This window comes from Rhododendron vialii, chromosome 7a (genome assembly GCF_030253575.1).
Source record: "Rhododendron vialii isolate Sample 1 chromosome 7a, ASM3025357v1".
NCBI lineage: Eukaryota > Viridiplantae > Streptophyta > Magnoliopsida > Ericales > Ericaceae > Rhododendron > Rhododendron vialii.
The window spans coordinates 28,875,139-28,900,596 of NC_080563.1; the positions used below are offsets into that span (position 1 = coordinate 28,875,139).

General features: G+C 37.4%; 2 protein-coding genes across 14 annotated transcripts; one reads left to right on the top strand and one right to left on the bottom strand.

Moving 5' to 3' along the window:
* Positions 1–1,717: 1,717 nt before the first annotated feature.
* Positions 1,718–13,835, bottom strand: LOC131334383 (Golgi SNAP receptor complex member 1-1-like). Of its 12 annotated transcripts, none has more exons than XR_009202146.1 (7): positions 13,474–13,835; positions 12,027–12,257; positions 10,335–10,502; positions 6,428–6,541; positions 6,012–6,125; positions 5,493–5,599; positions 1,718–2,187 (listed from the first exon to the last, which is right to left on the bottom strand). XR_009202146.1 is itself a non-coding variant. In XM_058369363.1 (6 exons), the coding sequence occupies exons 1-5, from the start codon at positions 13,510–13,512 to the stop codon at positions 6,012–6,014; spliced, it is 666 nt and encodes a 221-aa protein (XP_058225346.1). In that variant the 5' UTR covers positions 13,513–13,835; the 3' UTR covers positions 4,629–5,599. The 12 variants fall into 12 exon arrangements, 3 of the variants coding, with proteins under 3 accessions (XP_058225346.1, XP_058225345.1, XP_058225348.1); XR_009202151.1 differs by having other exon boundaries at positions 5,691–6,125; XR_009202149.1 differs by lacking the exon at positions 1,718–2,187 and adding an exon at positions 4,629–5,153.
* A 735-nt stretch (positions 13,836–14,570) lies between these two features.
* Positions 14,571–22,051, top strand: LOC131334382 (two-component response regulator ARR12-like). 2 transcript variants are annotated; one of them, XM_058369361.1, is made up of 6 exons: positions 14,571–14,948; positions 15,888–16,040; positions 16,944–17,324; positions 17,834–17,910; positions 17,987–19,255; positions 20,922–21,726. In XM_058369361.1, exons 1-6 carry the CDS (start codon positions 14,819–14,821, stop codon positions 20,937–20,939), a joined length of 2,028 nt encoding a protein of 675 aa, XP_058225344.1. In that variant the 5' UTR covers positions 14,571–14,818; the 3' UTR covers positions 20,940–21,726. The 2 variants fall into 2 exon arrangements, with proteins under 2 accessions (XP_058225344.1, XP_058225343.1); XM_058369360.1 differs by lacking the exon at positions 20,922–21,726 and adding an exon at positions 21,786–22,051 and having other exon boundaries at positions 14,572–14,948.
* The last annotated feature ends 3,407 nt before the right edge of the window (positions 22,052–25,458 follow it).

Here is a 25,458-nt window from a genome sequence, read left to right on the forward strand (position 1 = left end):
CGGGCCTCTCTTTCCCGATAGAATTTCGATGATCTGAGCCACTCAATATGTTCAGAACATGATTTCAACGGTACCCTCAAGAAATGAGGGAAAAAAAATGACTGGAAATGGCTTCATCCAAGCAGTTTTTGTTTATTTTTTATCGAACGGTTCAAACAAAAACTGTTCGGATGAAGCCCTTCCCGGTCTTTTTTTTTTGCCGATATTTCGTGAATACCTTTAAAATCACGTTGTGAACACATTGAGCGACTCGGATTATCGAAATTTGAACAGAAAATGAAAGAAATGGAGAGGTCTTCATTTGAAAATGACTCTCTCTCTCTCTCTCTCTCTCTCTCTCTCTCTCTCTCTCTCTCTCTCTCTATATATATATATATATATATATATATATATATATATATATATATATATAGTCAGTCTCCCGTAAGGACCACCTCATTTTAATAAAATGCAGACCTCCCTTTCCCGATTGAATTTCGATGATCCAGCCGCTCAATGTGTTCAGAACGTGATTTTAAGGGTACCCGCCAGAAATCGGCAAAAAAAATGACCGGGAAGGGCCTCATCCGAATAGTTTTTGTTTGTTTTTTATCGAACGGTTCAAACAAAAACTGCTCGGATGAAGCCCTTCCCGGTCATTTTTTTTGCCGATTTCTCGCGGATACCCTTAAAATCACGTTCTGAACACATTGAGCGGCTCGGATCATCGAAATTCGATTGAAAAATGGGAGAAATGAGGAGGTCCGCATTTTAACTAAAATAAAGACTTTCTCATTTGAGACTGACTGTGTGTATATATATATGTTGCAGCAAAGAATTGTGGGAGTGGAGGAGTGTACAAATGGGTTACGTAAGAGTGTCGACTTAAGTGATGATGGAGGGTGATTGTAGCTAGCTAGTGGGGGACTGATTAATTAATTAGGGCCAAATATGGGGTGGTTAATTTAGGGGCCTATTCTAAATTGGTTTTTGGGTTAATATGAAAGGCCGGCAAAAGAAAATGCAGTTAGCGGGATTTGGCTTGGATCTAGTTCGGGCTCGCAAGGTGTTCGGCTAAAAATGTTATCGACTCAATTACTAATATAACTAGGTTAAACATCTAGCTACGCGGTGGAAAACATTTTCCTAATCCGAATTGAAATTTATAAACATTGCCACGAAAATTAACATGCCTGAATGTTGAGTTAATTCGGAAAATGCGAACCTTACACAAGTAACACCTTTTGTTTGATAACTTAATTGGTATATGTTCTAATACACCAATTAATCGAGGGAATCAATCTCATTATCCAGTAGCGGGTGTCCAATGAAAGCCATAACAGATTCTTGTATTGCTTGGCCAAATACAAGAATTGATAATATGCCGATTGGAGTCTAACCCATGACCAAAGACATCTTTCTGATGTCCTAGTTGTCAAAGTGACTATCACTGCACAGACACTAGTAAATTTGATTTGAAATGACACCCTCCGTGGTCCAAACAGTGAATTAGTGACAATAATGATGAGTTTTATTTATGGGGCGAGTGAAGTTGGCGTGATTTGATCCTCCATTACTATGTCTTAATAACTAGACTAGATTACCTACCTCGCAACTTGAAAGCTTTTAAAAGGGCAACATTATTATTATTATTATTATTATTATTATTATTATGGGGTTTTCGCCATGTGTAACACACATCTCAAACGAAAATGGCCTACCGTATTTAAGCACCTAATGCACATAAAGGTAAGGTCAATTCAGCACAAGATGCCCTGATAAAAATTTAAAAAAAAAATTACTAAAATTTAAGCATAAGAAGCAAGCCTACTCCTAACTATATATAGGGCAACAGTCTTCTCAAAACCAACCTGTAAAAGTTTGATCTTTTCTCGTCAACCCGTACCTTCCAAGATTAGGTCAAGAGTTATCAAAACTAAAAAGATTAGGCGAAGTGACCATAGAAAGCTTATGGAATCAAAGGTGTCTTGGATCCAAGATGTTTCGGAGGAGGTGCGGTCCCTCGACCTTACGTTCTAACCGAAGGAGTCGAACCCCAAATAATTAGTGAAGCACAAATTAGACTGAATCAGGTTTCAAAAGTCCCAACAGTTTGGACCCAGTTGATGTGTAAACAAATAGAGTCGGTTCTGAACTTTAGGGGCCTACCAAAGCAAATTCTTCAAAAGGAACTCTTCAATGTTCTACCTGCAAGAATTGGACAAAAGAAAATCAACTTGGTAAAGAAATCATTAATTCGCTGATCTGCACTCCATCTTTTTGTGATTCACATACAAATAATGATCAGGAATTTCACATGAATATATATACCTTTGACCCCATCTCCATTTGATTTACCATTATGAGTTCTTTTCATCTACACTTAATCACATAATCCTTCAAAATGTCCTACGATTCTGTTTTCAAGTATCGGACTGCGCTCACTCTTTTAATCCTCGGTCACGTGGATTTCAGTAGTTTAGAATTTTTTCAAATACACTTTCACGCTCGCGCTCCCACTTCAGCACCCGCACGCGAATGAATTACTACGTAACTTAGATCTACAAGTAACTGCTTGTCAAGTTAGACATTTTGCCTACTTGTAGATGGTCAAAGGTAATCGATCAATCACAATAATGCAGATTTTGCAACAAGTGGCCGACAAGTATTTGAGGATGCTGATTTGGACCGTCATTATCATTAATTAAGTATATACATCATTATCAGTAATTGTAGTATTCTAAAAGTAAGTAATGGGAATCAACATCCTCGTTATCTCCCTAGAATAGTAGTAACCCTGGAGATAGGTATAAATCGTTAGCTTTTACTAATCTAATGATTTCTCTCAGCAATTCGGCTAAGTTTGGAACATACGCTTATTGGAATTGGTTATGGGCAGTATCTAATCTAATCTAATGGACTAAATAAATTGGTTTTCGCTTCTACCACTTCACAAAATCTCGTAACAAACTCTTGCCACTGCCATTGTATACACCAGCGGGTAAATGGGGATATAGTGAGTTAACAACAAAAGACGGTTCGACATCTCTCCATAAACTCGAATCCTAGACCTTCCATTGGGAGCTAAGGGATACAACAAAATGGGATAAAAGCTACATCTATAACAAATTACCTTCGGAGACCCAATACTTATATAACGGATTCTTATGTGACAAAAGATCTAACATGCCAAACCTACCATGGAAATCAATGAAAAGACGACGACCACGACAACAATATTTGCTCCTCCATATTAGACTTTCAAATTGGACACTAGAATGCATTCCTTACTCTAATTTTTCTTTCTTCCTTTATAGTAGTACATAAGAAAACTTATTCCTAATACCATATTTAACTTTTCTGAATTTCTAAAAGAAATTCAGTTTAGATTCATTTTTTTCTATTAAATATTCTTCTCGACGAGGGACTGGGGAAAACAAAAAGGTTGGAATCAAATTTAGAAAAAGTCCTTCAACATCAACAATAAGTTACTTTTTCTTGATTTAATCCATTTTGTTCTTTTTTCTTTTTATTCGTACGATAATCCCTGGTGTCATGTATCGACCAGAAATCATTCCACCGACTCAAGTGGTGGAATTCACTATCTGATTTGAGATGATCGATCATTCATCGACTCATACAGTGATTTCACAAACTTGCACGATATGCAATTTTTCTTTCAGAGGTCTATTTTTCACGAAGAACAAACAGCACAAATCATGGAGAAAAAATGGGTTTCGTTACGCACGATTCTATCTTCTTTTCAATGAAGCAGAACATATTCAAAGAAGATTTTGTCCCTCTACAAAGAAGATTTTGTCCCTCTATGCTCAAATCTCACTTGAAGGATTCTATGTATATAAGCTATATGACTTCTACTTTCCCAACCCCACAAAAGTTGAATCCTAAATTCTTTACCCTTAATTTTGCAATCAACTCACACAAATAAAAGCAAAAGAAGATTCATGTTGGTGGTAGGCGTTTATGATACAGATACCACAAGAGAACAGGAGCAAATTAAAATTCAGATATGCAGGAACAAGTGGAAAAGAACACACGAGAGGAAGTGCAAGGTATTGAATTGATACCAATTCACAACGAACAGTTCCTCGGCATATTTATCGAAGGACTGTAGATAATAATAAAAATGCAAGGACTGAGCCTCCATTGAGGCTGTTGGAGAGGCATCTTTCTGTGGTTGGATCCACAAAATAACCGAATGCTTATGGTCTTAAGAGTGTTCCATATTAACAATTCAATCCAAAGAAACAACATTGAAAAAGGCATGGTTAAATTCAGGCGTTTAAGTGTCCACTAGCTAACACCTATATTGAGCACTCCAATAACTGTAAACAACTCACTATATTGGGTCCAAAACAATTGCGTGTTTTTTCCCCGGTAGAAGACACGTGATAACCCAAAAACGCATTTAATCTTACCACTTCTGGATTAGACATTACTACATGGTAAAACTTAGTTGGCAGTTACAACAATTCTGTGGTTGATTAGCTTTCCAAAGCACAAATATGAGTCTCTTGACAGCAAAACCCAACCAAAAATCATACGTACAACTATCAGCAGGTTGTAGGTGCCAATGTGTCATAGCCTTATACTTATAGGGAAGAAATACATTTGCTTTGTCTATTCACTTGTTTCTGGTATAAAGACGAATTTCATTCGTTCATAAAAGTAAGTAAACGAACTCTTCAGAAGGAGCATACAGATGCAAAACTAACCAAAACTAAACCCGTGAATATCGAAGTCAGTAAACATCACTACAACTAAGAACGCAAACACAATACACAAAACACGTATAAAGTTACAGAACTGCAGCATTCACATCCTACCAGGGAAGCTCTCACAAGGTTTGTAGTCTATATATGAAGAGATAATCCATGTTCTATTATGCTTCCTCAAGAGAGAAGTTTTTTCCTCCACACAGAAAAGAGCATATACTTAAAGGCAATAAAGTTTAGTACAACCCCCATCAAGTTCATAAATCCTAGAGACCAAAAAGCAACTAGACTAAATGAGTACAAAATCGTAAATTAAAGATCACATGCTACAAAATAGAATCAGCAAACCCGAAAACCAAAAAAGCTGCTGGTGTGAAGCATCTTCAACCATGATCAAAAGGATGTGTAACATCCACTACCGAGTGGATTCTAGAATTTCTGCAAAACTCGCCGAGGAAGAGGAGCATGTCCTCGTAAGACATTTTAAATAGACACAATTGTCATGAGAGTGGATCATAGGGTGCGGCAAGAGCCTGGTGCCACCCTTTTCTAACCCTACTTCCTCATGGGGAACCCATCATTACTTTGGGTTCTAACTTTGTGGTGAAGATGGAGAAATCTCAAACCATCCGTACGTCAAAGAATGGAAGACATGAATTTGGGGTTTTCAATTCCTCAACAGAAAAAGTGAGAGCAGATAGATAGTTGGAAAAGGGGTAGTTGGATATAATCTACATAATTCAATTCTAAAAGAACAGGAGTTCTCCAGCTTCGTACCTTAAGTTGGGATGCCAAATTCAGGAAATCCAAGCCGATGTAGGAGAGAGCCATGTGCGCTAGATACAACCTTAGTGCTTTGACTCTCAACCAAGAGAAGGTTGTAGCTGAAATAATAGTAGTAACCTAACCTAATTAGCCCAAAAAAAAAAAAAATTAGCATACCCTATCGAATTTAAACCATGCTAAAACTTTTACCAGGCATTTGATAAGACACATTTGTCATAGTAGTATAGACAACAGACGATACCCAATTCGCTATCAAAAATGAGATTTTTGCCAGACAAAAAAGAACATGAGAGAAATTCAAAAGGCGATGAAGTTTTGGCGAATCGTATCTTAACTGTCAGACTAATTACCTAAATAACAAGGAATAGGTTTGTCCTGAACCAAGTTGTAGAATGATTACTCGTATATGGTGACACCAAAAATACAAATATTTACTGACAATCCGACAACGTATTTACAATCATATAGATGACCTATCGCGAGACTTCACTGAAAGAATCGCAACATTACCTATTTGTGCAACCAATAAATCAGAATGAGAAATGTGCAGACAGAAGCAACTAAGGAAATGATGATAGTATCCATGGACTTTTTCTTCTTTATTGATGTGAGGATATGATTCACCTGAAATTTTAAACCATCGAAGTATCAGCTCATTTGAGGGAAATACTTACTCAGTCAAGTTATAAAAGCCCATGGATTGTAATCACATGTCACACTCACACAACTAATTAATCAAAGCAACATTTTTGTGTCTTATTCTTTGGTTTTTTCCCTTGAAAGGATGCTGACACCCATAAACTTAAATGCTACGGAGACCACAACGGTATAATCACGTTACCCTGTGTTTTCTAAAAATCCAACCAAAAACTATCAAGATACAAGCATCTATAAGAACAATGTCAGGTGACACATATGTTGCATACCGTTGGAAGTCGGCCGCTGACATTGCTAAGCTTTGAATTGATGCCTCCAAACATTGATTGCTGAAATACGAGTGTACCCAGTGTCCCTTGTGCTTGGGAAATTACAGAATCCATCTGCAGCAAAACCGAATTAGTGAAGACTTTTGTCTTCCACAAATGGAAAATATATCTGGCTTATCTGCACAAAAGAAAAATACAGAGGAGCTGGAAAATGAACGAAAGGGGAAGTTTTTTTATAGGAGGGCAAAGAACCTGCCTTTAGGTTTCTTCAACCATAACCCACCTGCATAAGGTTTCCATAATATCATGGACAAGTTCAATACATTTAAACAGGATACACGACGTTCGTTCTGTTGCCAACAACTGTTATTCGTTAAATAAGAAGTTTGCAATGTTAACTTCTTCTTTGTCCATTTTCTGGGCACTTGTGCGGTCCTTGGGAAAAAAATTCAAAGCCAAGACCAAAAAACACAAACAAAATATCAGTCTGGTAATGAAGGGAGGGGCAATTATCATATTGCAGTGAATGATCCTTCGTCTTTTCTTTGTTTTAAATCATTGGGTTTAGACTTTAGACACAACTTCGGCGAGTTTTAATCCTTTCAAAGTGGCAGCTGATCATAGTCAAATGCACAGACTAATCTACATGTAACTCCAGCTACAGAAAAGAATTACCAGAGGATTGTTCGGGTACTTGGAATGGGAAAATCAAAACATGGTGTGCCCTATCAATTTCATATCTTGTCCATAAATGTAGTACCTAATGGCTCTTGTGTGAAACTTGAAAGCCTATGAGACTCACCATGCAACTTGAAGCCAGATAAAACAATTGATCTGAAAAAGCTTTGAAAAAATTTGGTTTTCCCGTGGATGATTACAGGCATTTCAAACCTTCATCGTTCCTTGAAAACGGTTCTATTGAGCTTCTGCGTAGTTTTCATTATTGGTCAGAAAGTGGGATCTGAGAATAAAAAAGTACAAGCATCTCTAAAGCTTTTGCTTTAATAGCTTGTAGCTAATGAATTGGCTTGCCTAAGCCAGTGCTGCACCAGCTCTAAAAGCAGTGTAAGATCATTGCACCATCGTTCCCTCGCACACAGATCAGGGGCTGTGAGTGGGTCAGATGAGCCTGAGGAACTTTCTCTGCACAATGCGGAAGTGTCGCCGAAATTCTTAACAAATTAAAAGCCCTATTCAACCAGGACAAGGTAGTGATAAATTGCTAATTGGAGGTAGTTTCTCAAATGACATAATATATATACATATACATGCATCAACATATTTATTACGTTAAACACTAGCTCTGCTTGGCATCGTCAGGCAGCCCCCCTTGTGGCGTAATACATAACATAACACTATGCTGAAATAAATTTAGAACATAAATATGATATACTTTCCACATAGGTTGGAGATGGTCCATGTTACATGGATACGGCCCATGCAGGTGTGAGTGTCAAGTGGAGATCTAAGGCTCGGACATTTCAAACATGAAAATGAAGGGTACACAAGTATGGGTCTAAATTTGGATACGGGTAGGGGGATGCATTGATTAATTAATATATTTATTCATTTGTTACTTTAACTTGAGTTAAAAAGCTAACGCAATGATTTTTGGCACAATATTAGTTGGACCAAACAGGTTATTATAAAAGCTTGTTGAAACTCTTCAGTCAAAAATTCCACAGCCCATACAATAGCCCATGGCCTGCGGCAATGTTCTAAAAATCGCTAGGCGCTAGTCGGGTGGTTGGCCACCTTCGAGCGATTAATCGGACTAATCGGCAATAAATTATTAGTCAGACCTAATTGGATAAGCCCCGCTAGCGATTAATCGGCCATTAATCGCCGATTAATTCCTTGTTTTACAACACTGGCCTACGGAACAAAAAATTTGACAGTTGGGGGACCCCAAACCCATATCAGATTTACTTTCAACTCTCTCTCTCTCTCTCTCTCTCTCTCTCTCTCTCTCTCTCTCTCTCTCTCTATATATATATATATATATATATATATATATATTTATTTATTTATTTATTTACTTATATATATATGTATGTATATGAATATCTTAGGCATAATATGTATAACTGTCTCTATGCACCAGTGTTTCATCAATATTATCAGTGCTACATCTCTAAATGTATATGCCAGTGCATAATTTTTGGCAGAACTTCCATGTTTTATGAAAAAAGATCATCGGGATCGTCGTATTTTACCGTAGACTTGCAAACGCAATAGTCGAAAAGAGTGACATGATAATAGTGGATAGTACGGCTAGGGGAAGAGGAAAACCTAAACTGATTTTGGTTGCCGTGAAATGGAAGGATTTGGGCTTACCTATGAAGCACGGGTACTTCGAAAATGTCGCAGTACGCGTACCGGGTACGGGTACGAGTACGGGTACGGCGTGGGTACGGCAAAAACGTACCGGGTACGGCAAAATTGTGTCGGGTACTTTTGGTAATTTTGGGTACGGCAAGGGTACTAATTTTGGGTACGGCAAGGGTACGGCACAGGTACGGCAAGGGTACGGGACGGGTACGGCAAGGGTACGTTTTAGCCCAAAATGAAATTTTTTCAAAATTCTTGGGATTTTTTTGTAAATAATTATAAAATGTGGGCTTATTGTGTAATTTATTTGTCATTTATAAACACCCCTCTCTCTCTTTGTCCCTCTCTCTCTTCATCTCTCTTCTCTTCGTCTCTCTCTGTATATTTTTTTTATCGATCGGAATAATCTCTCTCTTTGTATATATGTACGAATGTATGCATGTGTAATGTATATGTATATATGTATCTAAAATTCTGAATACTAATAGATATGCAGTAGATATGCATATTTTGTACTGATTTTGCTTTTTGTTGGTAAAATGGGTTTATATTTCATTTTATGCAATAAAAAATAGAAAAACATTATATATATATATATATATATATATGCCGTACCCCCGCCGTACCCGTACCCTACTTTTTTGGGGTTTTGCCGTTTCCCGTACCCGTACCCCGTACCAGTACCCGTGCTCCATAGGGGCTTACTGAATCAAAGTGAACAGGTAGCCTCGGACAGAGCTCAATAGAAAATTAAGATTCATGTAGCTGACCCCAATTGATTGACCGTACCCTTACTAAGAAAGAAGGCCCATTTTTCCCGCTTTTGAGTTGTTGCTCAGGGACCCAAAGAAAGATGAAAGGAACACTATGTGTGTGCGAGAGAGAGAGAGAGAGACCTGATGTGAAAAAACGATCTACCTAGGGGCTAGGGATTCAGAACAAGGACCTGCTTTTGTTTTTCCCTTTTCGGTCGAAATACTAATGGGTGGGTTTAGTTTTTATAGATTTAATTACCTATCAGCACATATGTTTGAAGTAGCAACATATTTAACACCTCCAAAAATTTAGAAAAATTACATATCTAACCCCGTCATGTCCCATACATGTCCCTTGCTATGTCCCCCTGTGTCCATGTAGTGTCCCGTACGTGTCCCCGGCGTGTCAAACATGTTGGTGGTCCATAAAAAATTGAGTTCCCAAGGAAATTTGAAGAAAATAGGGTTCCAATCAAAGATAACCAAACTTTCACGTGATCATTCTACTAAACAACTAATGAAATTCTACACATAATTAACACATTCATAGATTGATAGGTTGAGGGGTATCTCCAGCTGTACCATAATGGGGAAGATAGGAGAAAAATTGCTAAGCCAAGTGGCTAAACTGGATACCATAAAGCCTAATCCTATATTCATTACTTTTGCAAGTACCAAGCCAAATTGCTAAAATACCCATGAGTGAAATCTTAAACATTTTATTCAGCATTTGGTTCATAAGTTCAAGACATTGATACATAAACAATTGAAAAGGAATCGTAATTTTGCAAGCATTAAAATAAAAAACTTCTTTCAGATACCTGCCCTGTACTTCTGCTGATGGATGCGTGCTCCTTAAGGACGGCCTGCTCACCAGATCCAGCACCCACTTCCAAATCTAATCTTGTCCTATCAAAATCACTGAAATCCTCGAGCAATGAAGCATGCTCTTTCTTAGCTCGAAGGCTAGATCGGAGCCGATTAAATTCCTGCAATTAAATCACGTTAGGAACAGCATAAGCACCAAAATGCACAATCTTGTTGGCCAATTGGAATGGTATACTCTCCAGATGACCATGCGATGTTTCACAGGGGTACATGGATTTAGGTCAAAACTAAAAACTATAACCCAGAACTCATGATGAAGAAATCCATTTCAAAAGTAGTTGAGACATTTTTCTATAGTTACAAACTTAAGTGTCGTAATTAAAAAATATGCCCAGGTACCCATTATTCATAATCATAAAAATAACAGTATAATCAATTTAAATGGCTAGACTGCTGTCACAAATGATAATTTGATTGATAGCCTATACGCTGCTATTAGTCAAGCACCACTTGTCCAGGTTATCGAGAATATCTAAGCGGTCTTGGTTTGGGAGTTGGCACACATAGCAGAAAATATGTTGCAGTGCTTGGAAAGTGGTTATACGAGAAACCAACTCCTTATTTCGTGCAACAATATAAGAGTCATGTGCTGCACACACAAGTAGGACCGTCACGCAGCGGATGGAGGGAATCACCGCTACCCAGGGTTATTGATCTCTCAACGCTCATTTTGTTTCTCTAAATGGATCCGTATTGTTGTGCGTAATGGGGTAATTTGTTCCTCAGCAAGATTTTTCGAGGTGAGAGATTCGTCCTGCTTGTTCATTTCCACATTTGTATCGATTCTCTAGAGCTCTTAGTACTTTGATTGCTACAATAGCATCATCTATTTCAATTCCTATCTTAGGGGGGGATTCTCATTTAGTTAGAAATTCAAATAAGCTGTTTATATATTAGCAATTCTTGAGAACGTCTCTCTCTCTGTCCAACATTTCCATCCATAGAAAGGATGTGGTCTTTTCATTCAGCCTTTTTGTTCTTTTGCAATTTTTTTCTTATAAGACCATAAATACTCCAAATCAACGGTCATTGCCCCTCATGAGAAGGTTTTGAGTAGTTGTGTATGCTACGTGGCTTCCTTTTGGATCTTTGTGCTTCAAGGGAATTCCTTTGCTCTTTATTTCCAAAGATTGGAAAGCAGATTGCAGCTACTGAAACCATTTGTACTCTGAGTTCAGAATAGTCACCTAAATATACCATCTATTCAATGGCTATTAGGAGGGAGAGAGGTGGGGGATTCAAATTAACAACAAAATGGTCCCTTAAACATACCATCTGCCTCCAGGTCTTCCTTAAAACTGTGAGCAAGACAGCAATAAACCAACAGATTGCCCAACATACCAATATGAAATTCACTCGCGATACAGATTTTTGCAAGGTTTTAATCAAACCAACAACCTAATTGATTGATAAATGTCTATGTTGAACTTCTGCATAGTGAGGTGTCATTGGGATTTTACCTATTGGTGCCTGCATCTATGCTTGCTTTTTCTATGTAACCATAAATGCAGGTGCAGATGCACATATTCTACATATATGTTAAACAACATGAGTCCTTGTCAGTAACAATTACATGACTTGATGTGACTAAGGTCATGTTTTCTTCAACAGTAACAAGCAATTACCTGAGTAAGATCTAGAAGAATTTCTTGATGGCGAGTTAACGTATGTGAATATATTTCTGAACCACCAGATGACACCCAAGCTTGCATATGTGAAATTACTTGCTTAAGTTGTCGGAGTAGTTGTTCTACCCCTGATTCAAGATCTTTGTCTGTACTGCCATCGACTTTGGTTGAAACTAACTTACGGTACAAATACATCTGATCATCCAACTGTGCTTCAAGCTTCCTTGCCTACGCGCATATAATTTGAAGAATAATGAAGATTACCTCTTTTTAATATATGTGAAGTTAAAGACAATCATTTTCCCGAAAGAAAAGGAAATTGAAGGAAACTAATATTCATCATGACATCGCAATGACACTTTTGATGGGAAAAAAAGATTGGCTGTCACTTCGATTGGAAACAAAAGGGAAGAGTCAAGTCATGGCATAAATCATCAAGAGGGTTTCCATGAAGAGCAGCATCGCTCCAAACATAGATTAAAGAGCAATTCAACAATTCATGAAACAGCGTTGGATTCCATATCAAATGTTGTGAACATTTCCTCTTTCCTTTTGTCCCAAAAACAGCATGACAATTTGAATGCTAAAAGAGTGAGTGATCGTCACTTGCACTTTTAAATGACAAGAGAGGAGAGTAGTCAAGGACAAATTCATCATGTCAAGGTCACAAACTACACAGCTCAAATCAAAGCAGAATGGTGCAAATATTTTCTCCACCCTTTGAATCTAATACCGCATTGAGAATCACTCTCCCACCGGTTTCTAAATCATGTGCGCCATACCATTCTTATAACCATTCAAAACAGGGCTATTGAGAAAATCTGATCAATTTTCATCATACCAAAACATTAATGCCGGGGGAATTTTTTTTTATTTTCCCGTATAACTATCCCATTCTGCATATAACACTTCAATTAGGGTAGCAATTATGTATTCCCAAGCAGATGCAATTCACTTTCGCAATTTATCGAAAATAACGTAACAACCAAATTTGACCAAGAGCACATGATTTTTTTCTATCCCAAATGGAAAAACTAGATAATCCATACATATCCTCCTTTACTGATGCATTAAGAAGAAATATCCAGGCCGTTACAAAAACCTAAAATAACTGAGAAAATGCCTGGAATTACAATTCCGAATTGAAAGTCTAACACGTTCAGACAAAAGTAACATAAATACATCATAGTATTTATATATACAAGTTCCAGGGACACATATTTTCACACACACACAAATTCGAAGCCCCATGCTAATAATCGAAGACGTTCAATTTGTTGAAGACATGTTTTTAAGAGTTCTCAAAAAAAATAAACTCATTTGGATATCGGGGTTCGATCGAGTAGGATACGAAACCACATTTTTTCACACCGAAGATATACACAAAGAGAATGCATATACAAATGTTTGATAGTGCTTGTAAGGTTTCGGAATGGCGGCGTACCTGTTTACGAAGGGAGTCCCAAGAAGTAGGCGGATCCATGTGTGTGTGTGTGTGTGTGTGTGTGTATACAGAGAGAGAGAGAGAGAGAGAGAGAGAGAGAGAGAGAGAGATGATGATGATGATGATGATCACGATGACGATGATGTGAGAGGGGCTTCCAAATTCTACTATTATTTGGAGATCAATTCACGAAGACCTAAACGAGATCGACTAGGTTTGGACTTTCGATCGATCGATCGAGAGAGAGAGGGTCATCCTCTAGTTTGGGGAGAGACGAATGGAAGGAATGTAAAAAGTTCCATTTTGCAGCTGTTTTGGAGCATAAAAACTCAAAATGGAGAACGGATGTGAGGAGAATAGATTTTTTGTAATTTTTATCAACTCTTTTCTTCTCAGTATGTACTTTTTGGTAGAATAGGTCATTTTTTTAAAATTTGATCTCCAAATTTTATTTTTAGGTATCACACTTTTATTTTGAAAATTATAAATTTATAAAAGGGACAATGAATTCCTTCAAGATTCTACTAAAAATTAATATAAAAAGTGAAGAAAAATAGTGATAATTTACAAAAAAAATTCTCAATATGTCACGTCAATTTTTTTTATTTTAAAATTTTAAAAATGAGTTGAAGATGCTATTAAACGGGTTTGTCTATTATGAATGACGATGGGTCCATATGAATGAACTCAATTCTGAGGGTTGTGATTCATCGAAACAAAATCCAAATCTTACCAAGAAAGAATAAGAACAAACAAAGAGATATAATCAGGAGGTTAATATATCACTATCAAAAGCAATACTCTCTCTGTTTCATTTTCTTTATCTCTTTTCGTTATTTATGTCATTCGTTAAACGCTTATATATCATAATTTATAATATTTTATATAATTTTAAAAAATTTATATTATAATCTAAAGTGATACATATCCGCCTCTTACATCTGGCCGCTAAACGAAATGTAAGAAGGAGCGAGGAAAAGAAAAGAACGAAAGCATCATCAAAGCACTCTCATTTTAAAGTCAGCACTATCCCTCCTCGTGGGCCCTAGTCAGAGATTCTACATTCCCAATCTCCAATCTCCTTCCCTCCAGCTGCACTCTCCTCTCTCTCTCTCTCTCCCTCTTAAGTCCATAATGACCAATCATCAACCTTCCGTAAATTAACTGAATGAATTTTTGTTCCCTGTACAACACAGTTAAACCTTGATAAAGCTAGAATCAAGCCTTGAAATTCTCTGCTTCAGTTTTCCTCTCTCTCTCTCTCTCTCTCTCTCTCTCTCTCTCTCTCTCTATATATATATATATATATATCCCTTTGCTCTGGCAATCACTACTGAGAAAAGAAATGGCGATCGAGCAATTTCCCGATGAACGCCTTGAGCAGTTTCCGGTGGGCATGCGTGTATTGGCCGTCGACGACGACCCCACTTGCTTAATGCTGTTGCAAACCCTGCTCCGTAAATGCCAGTACCATGGTTCGACCCCTTCTTTTCTCTCTCTGATTCTTTCTCTTGTTTCTCGACCTGGGGTGGTTGTTTTTTTACCACAAAGGTATTGCTATTTACAAATCAATTTCGTCGTTTGATTTGATTTTTTTTTTATCCTAATTTGATTTGTTGTTTGCTGCTATGGAAACTGTTTATAGCCCTTTTGGATTTGGAGGAAGGGCTTGATGAGAAAGGGGAGTGTTTTTTCATCAAATCTCATCATTTCAGGGGAAAAACAAAGAGAAAGAGCCAATAAAAAATATCGTTTTCTCTCCATTTCTTTCCGAAGTATTCAATCCAGATGTGTGATTTGGCAAGGAAGTCTAATTCTTTCGTTTCTTTTCTTATCAAATCCCTCGATCCAAGGGTTCCATCGTTGTTTGATAGTTTGCATACGTTACTGAACTCAATCAATCAATCTCTCTCTCTCACACATGCGCGCGCGCGCACACACACGAAGACACCAGCACAAAAAGTTGTTTTGTTCGAGTTTTTGGATGTGGTTTTAAGATTTATGCTTCTTTTACCCAAATTCTCATTTATGTATGTTTTTAACTACAGTGTTCTTGATTGGTCTGTAATTCGCAAGTGAAAACTTTCTCAGTTTTAACACTCTAGATTAATCTACACTTTACTCCAGTTGATTCAGTTTTTCAGTTTTCCACCTGAGACCTAAATTTTGGATGATTTTGTTCTGTAAAGTGGTTGTTAATGTGTAACATCTGTAATCTGTTCAATCTATCTTACTATTTGGAGATATAATGGCCCCATGTAAATTGCCTCGGTTCCATGCAATACCCAGTTTTTTTATTCGATTGTGATATAGTTTCCATTTTGTTTGGTAGAAGTGGTTTTTAGATTCCTTGTAGTACTTGGGTTGGGGAATTGAGTTTGTTTTTAAATGGATTACGGTTTTCAACTTTTCAGTTACGACGACCAATCAAGCAATCACGGCGCTGAAGCTGTTGCGAGAAAACATAAACAAGTTTGACTTGGTTATCAGTGATGTCCATATGCCTGACATGGATGGTTTCAAGCTGCTCGAGCTTGTGGGCCTTGAGATGGATCTACCAGTCATAAGTAAGCCTGCAACACTTCATGATACGCTTATTCGTTCTTTCCCTTGCATTATAAAAATAGTTTCTTGATTTAATTAGATTGCAAATGGAGCAGACCATTATAAATAACTAGATCCAAAAATTTGTTGACTCGTTGTTAATGAGTTACTTTCTCATGAGATTATGGTTTATTTATTGTACTCAACTATTTTCTGCTTCAAGTTGATTGAAAATGATCACCGACTAGTATTTTGGTGTTGCTGTTTTAAACTTGGTTTGGCATTTATATTGAAAATGTATGACTTCAGAAATCAGAATCAGTTCTCCATTTGCTCTACATGGCTGAGTGTGTGTTTTTTCAAATTTATAGACTAAAAGTAAAGGTCATCATCAGGCCGGCCCAACCCGCCAAGTCGCTGCCCAAGCCTGCCCACGGGCCGGGTCGACCGGGCTTTTTCTTTTTGGCGGGCCGGGCTACCTACCATAAGTTGAAGCCCAAGCCCGGCCCACGGGCTAGCCCAATTGGTGGGCTGGCGGGCCAAAAGCAGGGCGGGCCAACGGGTGGGCTTTAATTTCCTTGGGCAAAACTAAACCAAGGGAAAAAAGAAAGGGTTTTGTGGGATTTTGGGCTAATAGGCGGGCCCGTTGGCGGGCTTTTGTGCGGGTACCACGGGCGGGCTGCCGGGTGGGCTCACGGTCGGGCCGAGTAAAAATTCATAGGCCCGAGCCTGCCCATTACAAACTACGGGCCAGGCTAGCCCGCCCGTTTTACGGGCTCAGGCCGGGTAAAAGCCCGGCGGGCCGGGCAGGTTGCAAGCCTTCGGGCTAAATGATGACCCTTAACTAAAAGGTAGGATATATTTTCAACCGATGATTAGCGTTATTTGTTTAGTGTTGATTCATTGATTTGGTTTCTACTTTCTAGTGTTATCTGCGAACGGCGATACCAAGCTTGTGATGAAGGGTATCACACATGGAGCTTGTGATTATTTGCTGAAACCTATCCGAATTGAGGAGCTAAAGAATATCTGGCAACATGTAGTGAGGAAAAAGAAGGTTGAGTCCAAGGACGAGAACAATTCTAACAAGCCTTACCATGAAAGTGATGGAGGACAAATGGGGGACTCATATCAAAATGGTAAGTTGAATAGAAAGCGGAAAGACCAGAAAGAAGATGATGGCGAGGATCATGCAGACAATGGAGACAATAACGAGGATGCATCAATGCAAAAGAAGCCTCGAGTTGTTTGGACAGTGGATTTGCACCGGAAGTTTGTTGCAACTGTTAATCAATTGGGACTTGAAAGTAAGTTTTTTGCCTTCATTAGCTGCATCGCTTTTCATTTCTTTATGCTGTATTTGGATAAACGATTACGGCAAGGAAAAAAAAAGGCAACAATGAGCTTGTGATCCGTTTCTTTTAAAAACTGTTCCATACCCAAATCCTTGATCCAGTACAGAGAACTTTTCCATTTCTTTCTCATTTTCATTACCTAAATCCTCATTTCTATTACTACGTTAATGAATTTTTAACTATTCTAGTTTTTTGTAGACCATATGTCTTCTCTAATGAGTCTTTTTTTTTTATCCTGATTAGTTGGGAACCAGAGATACACTGGCAATTGCAGATTCTTGACTCCATTAGATTCCGTATATATTCTAGTTGGCTATTTCATATTAACTTTGTAAGTTTGAAGTACTCTTGGAGCCTGTAGGTAGTATTCAAATAGGTGCTGTAACGTAATCTTTTGATCATGCCTTTAATAAGTTAACTCAAAGAGCTTTCTTTTACTAACTCACCCATTTCTAACGCAGAGGCTGTACCTAAAAGGATTCTCGATATGATGAATGTGGAGACACTCACAAGAGAAAATGTGGCAAGCCACCTTCAGGCATGAATCCTTATCTATTAATGCCTAAACTACTTGTCTCCTGAAATCTAATTGTTTTTGGTTCAAACTTGTGCAGAAATACAGGCTTTACCTGAGAAGGATTAGTAGCAGCCAACAAGCCGATATGGTTGTAGCCTTAGGCGGTGCAGATTCTGTTTATCTGCGAACGGGTTCTCTCAATGGATATGGAAATTACAATGGTTTAGCTGGCTCTGCTCAGTTTCATGGTCAGTTTCAGAATGCTGCTGTCAATTCCTTATCATCCAGTGGGATGCTTGGTAGATTGAACAGTGCGGCTGGTCTTGGAATGCGCGGCATTTCTTCGTCTACCGGGATGGTTCAATTGGGTCATGCAGACAACTTGAGTAAAACCCCTATAGGTAATCAGACGAAATCCCACCCGATTCTCCTACCTGGGAATCAATATGGGAGTATACTTCATGGAATGCCCGCTTCATTTGAATTCGATCAAGTACAACACATGGCTGTTGGCTACATTGGAGATATTTCAAATGCTAATAATGTCACAACGGTTTTTCCCATTTCCCGTAGCATCTCAGATAGAGGCACAAACGGTATAAGCTCAACCAAGAGCTCACTTCTTGGTGGTCCCTACAATCCCATGATTTTACAAGAGCAGCCTCAAAGGATTGAAAGGAATCAAGTATGTGGAAATCAATCTTGTGTGACGTTGGCCTCAAATACGGAATTTTCTGCGTGTTTACGAGATTTTGCTAGTTGCAATGACGGTTTGCCTCCAAATCTTCCTTCCGAGATCCAATCAAATTCTTTTACATCGAGTGACACTATCAATCAAGATATTCCAACTCACTTTGGAAACAATAAGTCCTCCATAGCCATGGTTAAGGGGTGCAAGTCTCCCAATACTTCTTTCATCACTACAGTTGGCACTGGTTTTCCTGTTTTGAGAACAGATTTACAATCCCATGCAGCCCCAAGATTTGGCAGTAATTCGAAGGAAAATATGAGTCATAACTCAAATCAAGGGTGCGATGTCAAGAAATCTGATCCATCCCATAACCAAAATCTGATGTGCACCTCGATGAACTCTTCGATCCCTCCTCTCAGTGTTCTGGGTCCATCCAGCCAGATGTTGGACTCAAGGAACGCAGTATGTAATGGGAAAAATGATTATATTATGACTGGACGAACGAATCCATTTAATCCTTTATCCATGCAGCATAACGAGGTAGAACAGTCAGCAATCGGGACAACAGTAAAGCTGAAGCAAGGACACATTGTGGATCAAACAAGACCACATGATTGTCAATCCTATGATGATGTTGGCTGCTTGGAAGATCTTGTGAGTGCTTTGATGAAAGAGGTATCGAATCCCTAATTCCCAATTTGTCTTTTTCAATTCTTTCAAATGTCTTGATTTGCATCACTCACATAATATGTTACTTCTTAGTTATCTTTATAAATAAGTCATGGCCTTTGGATTATGAACGAAAAATGAAAAATCTGTCAAGCGACCTGTTTCATAAATCCATGTACACTTTCTCAGCAAGATGGATCAAGGACAAAGTTCCCTAACTTACCAATCAGTGCCTGCTAATGTTTGTTCATGTATGTATGCTTGCATTTGTTAGAAAACATACTGGAACTTTATTCTGTCTACCAACATCATCGGCTAGACAAACATGTCGTGAATAGCTTCTACCAGAATTGTCAATCTTGTATCGTAACTGCCGGTATGGTCTAGTACATTCGGTTTTGACGGAAAACTAGACAGCAGGATAATAGTTCTGTCTCAGTTACTTTTCCGGCCTATTTTGAATATTCCTCGCAGAGAGGGAACTTTTGGACATCGTGGTGGTTGTGAAATGACTTTAAAATGAGGGAAAAAAGAGTCGCTTGCTACTAGAATAGAACAACAGCTACTTTTGGGTGCAAAAGAGTAACATGGCAAAAGCTGCCACGTGAATATGTGATGAGACTCTTTTGTTATTAATCTTTGATGAAAATGAACTTTGTGGATAAATTTGACGATAAAACAGTCCTTTTCAACTAACTGTTTAATTGTACGTGGTCTTCGCTACTACCATTGCGTTAGGGATAGGGATTTTCACACTTACTTTTCTATTTTGATGCATATTTGGTTTTCGTGTACATATTCACATAGAAATTACCCCTCGTATAAAATTATTTGAAAAGGTAATAAACAAAAATTAATTTGGTAATTTTTATATGGTAAGGGCAAACGAGTGTGAATGTCATTTCCGTCTTTTGATGTTATTACGTATAGTTCCTTATTTATTATGTCTTTTATATTTGCTATACCGAAATTGTTATGTCTATTCAATATTTTGTTGTCTTGATACCCTAGATGCTGATTGTTGTTACTTGTTTGTAGGATATTGTATCAATACTCTTTGTTGTTCCTAGTGTTTTTTCTTATCTTTTTGACAGATCAAATAACTATGTTGACTAAGAAGCGCAGATATTGATATAGGACGAGATAACCAGACACACAACTTTCAGTCAAAATTTAGAACACAGTGAATATCACATAAAGATAGTATTCCCTTGAAATTCAAACAAATATGGAAAAACAGTATTTTCATTGAATATTGATGAGAAGACAAACATATTATGTAGGTAAAAAAGCAAACATCACTCTATAAATATGCAAGAACTAAGGATTGATGGTATTATCGACCCTTGCCTAACTTTACAGAATTGCCTTCCTACCTCCTGACATATCCCCAGTGCATCTTAATTGTCCCCAGCATTTCCGACAACCAACATAGTGAAAAACTTTTGGACACATTTTTGGCGTGTTAGGTGCAAGTCCTTATTAGACATGTGTCTAAAACAGACATTGAGGGATGTCACCGGCTTCTTAGATTGTCTAGAATAGTGTTAGTTTCCTTTAGGTTTGGTTTGTGGATTTATTATTCATATCTATGGTGTATAAACGTTTATTAAAACGACAAGTTTTCCTCCTATCAGCATTGCTAATTTGCAGCTCTTTTGAGTTTCTGTAGGAAACCCCAAAATTGTAGAGGTTAGGCTTCATGGAGTAGATTTCAACATCAATTCTAGTGATTAATACATCCCTGCATACATTAAGGGACTCCACTTGCTCAAATTTCTACAGGGCGAAGGAAGCCATATGCAGGATTCCTTTGATACATATGTAACTACTCACGCATTTGTTCAAACTAAATAATTATTCTAAGGTCTCTCTAAACAGCCAAGAGTTCAACTTTTTCCAGTGTAAGAATGGTTTATATCTTCAAACAAGTGAGAAATTGAGCCATTCTGAGTATGGTAGCCATACAAAATTAAATTCATAAGTGCTACCAAGCACACAAAACTGTTCTTTAAAAACAACACATTTAGTTTTGGGAATTAGGTTAAGTTAAAGACTTGCGGGTAAATCTTGTCGGTTTTTATAGTGCTAATGCTGTTTTCTTGAATTGTCTCCTGTTGTTTCTTCCTAGTATTAGATGAAGAGGATAGATGCTCCAATGTTTGGCCACTTAAGTTGTAATTGCAAATTTACCGTCTTTTCAGAGCCCTTGTTTTGCTTTTCATTGTATTACAGACCCTATGATTGGAATTTTGGGATATTTACCTCATGTACAATGTTAGTAGGTTCTTTTTATTTCCTTAAGATATTTGTATATGCCCTGCCTTAAGTTGCTTATGGCATTTGAGATTACACTTTTCAACCCATCGTCGTAACTGTTACAAACATTTCATTCTTTGGTCCAAACCCATAGTATCATGCTCTCCGAGAAAAAGATGCTTCTTGCCAGTGCTTTCCATTTTTGTTCTTCAACCAAAAGTATCTTGTTCCATTTTATCTTTTGTTGGATAAAGCCAATGTCATATGTACGGTGCAGGAAGAAGATAAGCCAACGATTGAATGGGAAGGAGACTGGATTTGGATTTGATAGGAGAGGAGGATCAGCTGCGTGGTGACGACTGTTTGATAAGATTTCGTTCCATCGAGTCTTTTATACTGAATTTATCTACTTAGTTACTAGATTAACTTAGACAAGGGGTATTGGTATTTACTCGTAAATGTTGCTTTCTTCAGTTATTTATGTTTAACGTTAGGTACTTTTTCTTTCCTATGATGATTATAAATGCAAGGGACTCCTCTAAACCAAGGGACTCCTTTGTGCCTGGTGGGGGCTGCTCCTCCGTAGGAGAGTGATGTTCTCCTTGATTTGAGTAATCACCGAAATTTTATGCTCATAATCAAAGTCGACCAGAAAAAGCTTCCACCCAGAGCAATATATACCTAATAAACTTCATCCACGCTTGAAAGCCAAGTTGCTTTTTTCAAATCACCTTTTTCTGCTGGAAAGAAGTTCATATTATAGGTTGTCCAGACTCCCAAGAATCGAAGGTTCTCTCTGCATCAGAGATGATAATGTTGGTTTGATGAAGAGAGTGCGCTCTGTTTGTTCAGTGGAAAACGAACCCTCTTTTTTCTTTTTCTTTTTTGCATTATCTAGTGTTTGGACAGACGTAAAACAAAAGTTGACAGAAATGGTTCTGCGGTAAAAAAAAAAATGATCTGATTTGGGTTAAACAGTTTCTACCTTTATACGTTGGAGATTTGTTTTCCGTAACTAAAGGGACTCCTCAACTATCACACAAGCATTGCAACTACAGCCGCTCATGACCGGCAACACCACTACCGGTGGTGAATAATTCCAAGAATAACCTCCAAATTCGAACCACAAACCAATACACCCAAGAAACCTGTCTGCTCTTGTCCATAGAAAGGCCTCTGCCAATTCTTTTGACTTAGAACCGAGACTGGCTATGGATTAGAGCAGGTTGAAGTTTTATTCTTCTCTAGTTAATAGAATTGTAAGCTACCTCTCTTTTACAGAGAGGCTTTTCACAAGTTGAAATTTGGCCCTAGAAGGATCTAGGATCGAATTGTATCTTAAGAACAAGACTGAAAAATAGTACTCCTTACTTCATTACAAGATTAACTAGTCATTTGAATGCGCATTGCTGGTAATGAACGAGAATTGTGGCATTCCACTAACACTAGTCTGAAGAGCTCAGAGGTTAAACTATCCCTACACACCCACCATCTCTAAAACTGCGATCGTGCTTTAAAATAAGGTGTCTGCAGGGAGAAGAAATTAGACCAAGCTCCCGTCCAGTGTTGCTACCCTCCTGCTCGGTCCAGTTTGGGCCTTTGTGAGCCCCGCCACAACAATGATCAGAATCGTTCATTTTGCAAATAAATAAATAAAACGGGGATACAAGTTTCAAATCATATTTTCTCATGCCATTTGTCCTCACATAAATTTTGTTTTGTTCATATATGTATCGATATTTGATCAAACTAAAATTTGGCATGAGTATTCCACTCGATGAGTTGTTCAACATGAACGATTCTGATCATTATTGTGGGTCAAGTAAAGGCCCAAACTGGACAAGACTAGAGGATAAAAATACTGGATGGGAGCTTGGTCCGAAGAAATTAACTTTGCAAGTACAAGAGGGCGTTTGAGGAATGATTTCTGGGATTATTTTGTTCATTTTTTCCTTTCGAAAAGGAGTGTAAAGGCATTAAAGTGACAGTGTTATACCTTAGCGGACATGTGTCAAGTTTTAGGGGTTGGTACAGAGAGAGATACTGTAGAACAGAGAAATCGAAATACTGCAGGTGATATGAGGTGACCGACGTCGACCGAAGTTGATAGTTATACCTCTAAATAGACACCTCCTCGATCTCCCCCTCATTTTACATGGATCTCTCATGCATACTGTATATGCATGCCTTGAAAAGTTCAACTTCTCCCATAACGCATATGTAAAAGATGGTTTCATAAACAAATTAAAGAATAATTTTTAATACTACTGGTGAAAGTTATAATATACTATAAATATTTTCCGCAGATTAAGCTAGTAAGTGTAAACAATTCCATACATATGGTGCAATCATGCATGCAAATGAATATATATATATATAGTCATTTTCAAATAAGGTGGTCTTTATTTTAGTTAAAATAAGGACCTCTCCATTTCTTCCATTTTCCTTTTGAATTTTGATAATCCGAGCCGCTCAATGTGTTCAGAACGTGATTTTAAGGGTATCCGCGAGGAATCGACAAAAAAAAAGACCGGGAAGGTCTTCATCCGAGCAGTTTTAATTTGAACCGTTTGATAAAAAATAAACAAAAACTGCTCGGATGAAGCCCTTCCCGATCTTTGTTTTTGCTGATTTCTCGCGTGTACCCATAAAATCACGCTCTGAACACATTGAGCGGCTCGGATCATCGAAATTCGATCGGGAAAGGGAGGTTCTTATTTTATTAAGTTAAGGTAGTCTTTAGGAGAAGGGGACTCTATATATATATAATACACACACAGTGAGCTTGCATTGAGGGATCCCTTAACTTGTTAAATTAAAGACCTCATAACTTTGAAATTGTTCCCGATCAAATTTTGATGACCCGAACTGTTCAATATGTTTAAAACGTGATTTTAAGGAGTAATTGCTAGAAATCGACAAAAATTATGACCGGAAAGTGCTTGTTTAGAGCAGTTTTCAATTGAACCGTTCATCAAATCTAAGCTAAAAACTGCTCAAATCAAGCCATTTCCGGTCTCTCTTTTTTTTTGCTAATTTCTCGCTGGTACCCTTAAAATCACGTTCTGATCACATTGAGCGGCTCGGATCATTAAATTTTGGTTGGGAACTATGAGGTATTTTTTTAGGTGTCTAATTAGTTATTCCCGAAACCGCCCCGTGTATATATATATATACTTATTGAAAATTCAATAGGAATAAAAATAACTTACAATAATCTATTGAAGAACTACACTTGAATAATCTATTCATTGTGCTTAATCTTAAAGATTCTTCTTTCCATATTTTAATCCTAAATTACCATGTTTAAGACATATCATGTATACACGCATATCTTAGTTTTAACCCTCTCATTCACGATATACGTATAACTAATAGTTTAATACATATCTTATTATATAGATTATAATATACTTATATGTTATCAGTATGTTTATATATACCGTACTTTATAGTTTAATATTATATTCTATAAAGTATTATATATATATATATATATATATATATATATATATATATATATATATATATATATATATATATATATATATATATATATATATATATATATATATATATATATATATACACACACACGTACTTAAAAAGTATACATGTGATCTAGCTATATATGTGTTATTATTGCACATCTTGAGCTAGTACCAGTAGTAGTACAACGTACATATATAAGTTGATTAAAAAGAGAGAGATTTAGTATTAATTAATCTCATAAAACAAAACTGTATTGAATAATAAGATCATCTGGCTAGCAGCTTTGGAAAAAAAAGAGTCAAAACATGTTTTCACAAACATGCATGTGTTGACGGGCCTTTTATTGTTGTGTTCACACCCTCAAATGGCAGGCCTTAGAGTCCGTTCCGCAAAGCGAAAAAAAATTCTTATTTTTTAAAAAAGTAATTTCAAGTTTAAAAATTATAAGTTTATTAAAA

Coding starts and splice junctions, on each gene's coding strand:
- LOC131334383 (XM_058369363.1), bottom strand. CDS start 13,512: ATGGATCCGCCTACTTCTTGGGACTCCCTTCGTAAACAG. Junction 6,542..10,334: donor TCAGCAGAAGTACAGGGCAG/GTATCTGAAAGA, acceptor GTTTTGCTGCAG/ATGGATTCTGTAATTTCCCA. Junction 6,126..6,427: donor TCAGCGGCCGACTTCCAACG/GTATGCAACATA, acceptor TTAAAATTTCAG/GTGAATCATATCCTCACATC.
- LOC131334382 (XM_058369360.1), top strand. CDS start 14,819: ATGGCGATCGAGCAATTTCCCGATGAACGCCTTGAGCAGTTTCCGGTG. Junction 17,325..17,833: donor TAATCAATTGGGACTTGAAA/GTAAGTTTTTTG, acceptor TTTCTAACGCAG/AGGCTGTACCTAAAAGGATT. Junction 19,256..21,785: donor TGAGTGCTTTGATGAAAGAG/GTATCGAATCCC, acceptor TGTACGGTGCAG/GAAGAAGATAAGCCAACGAT.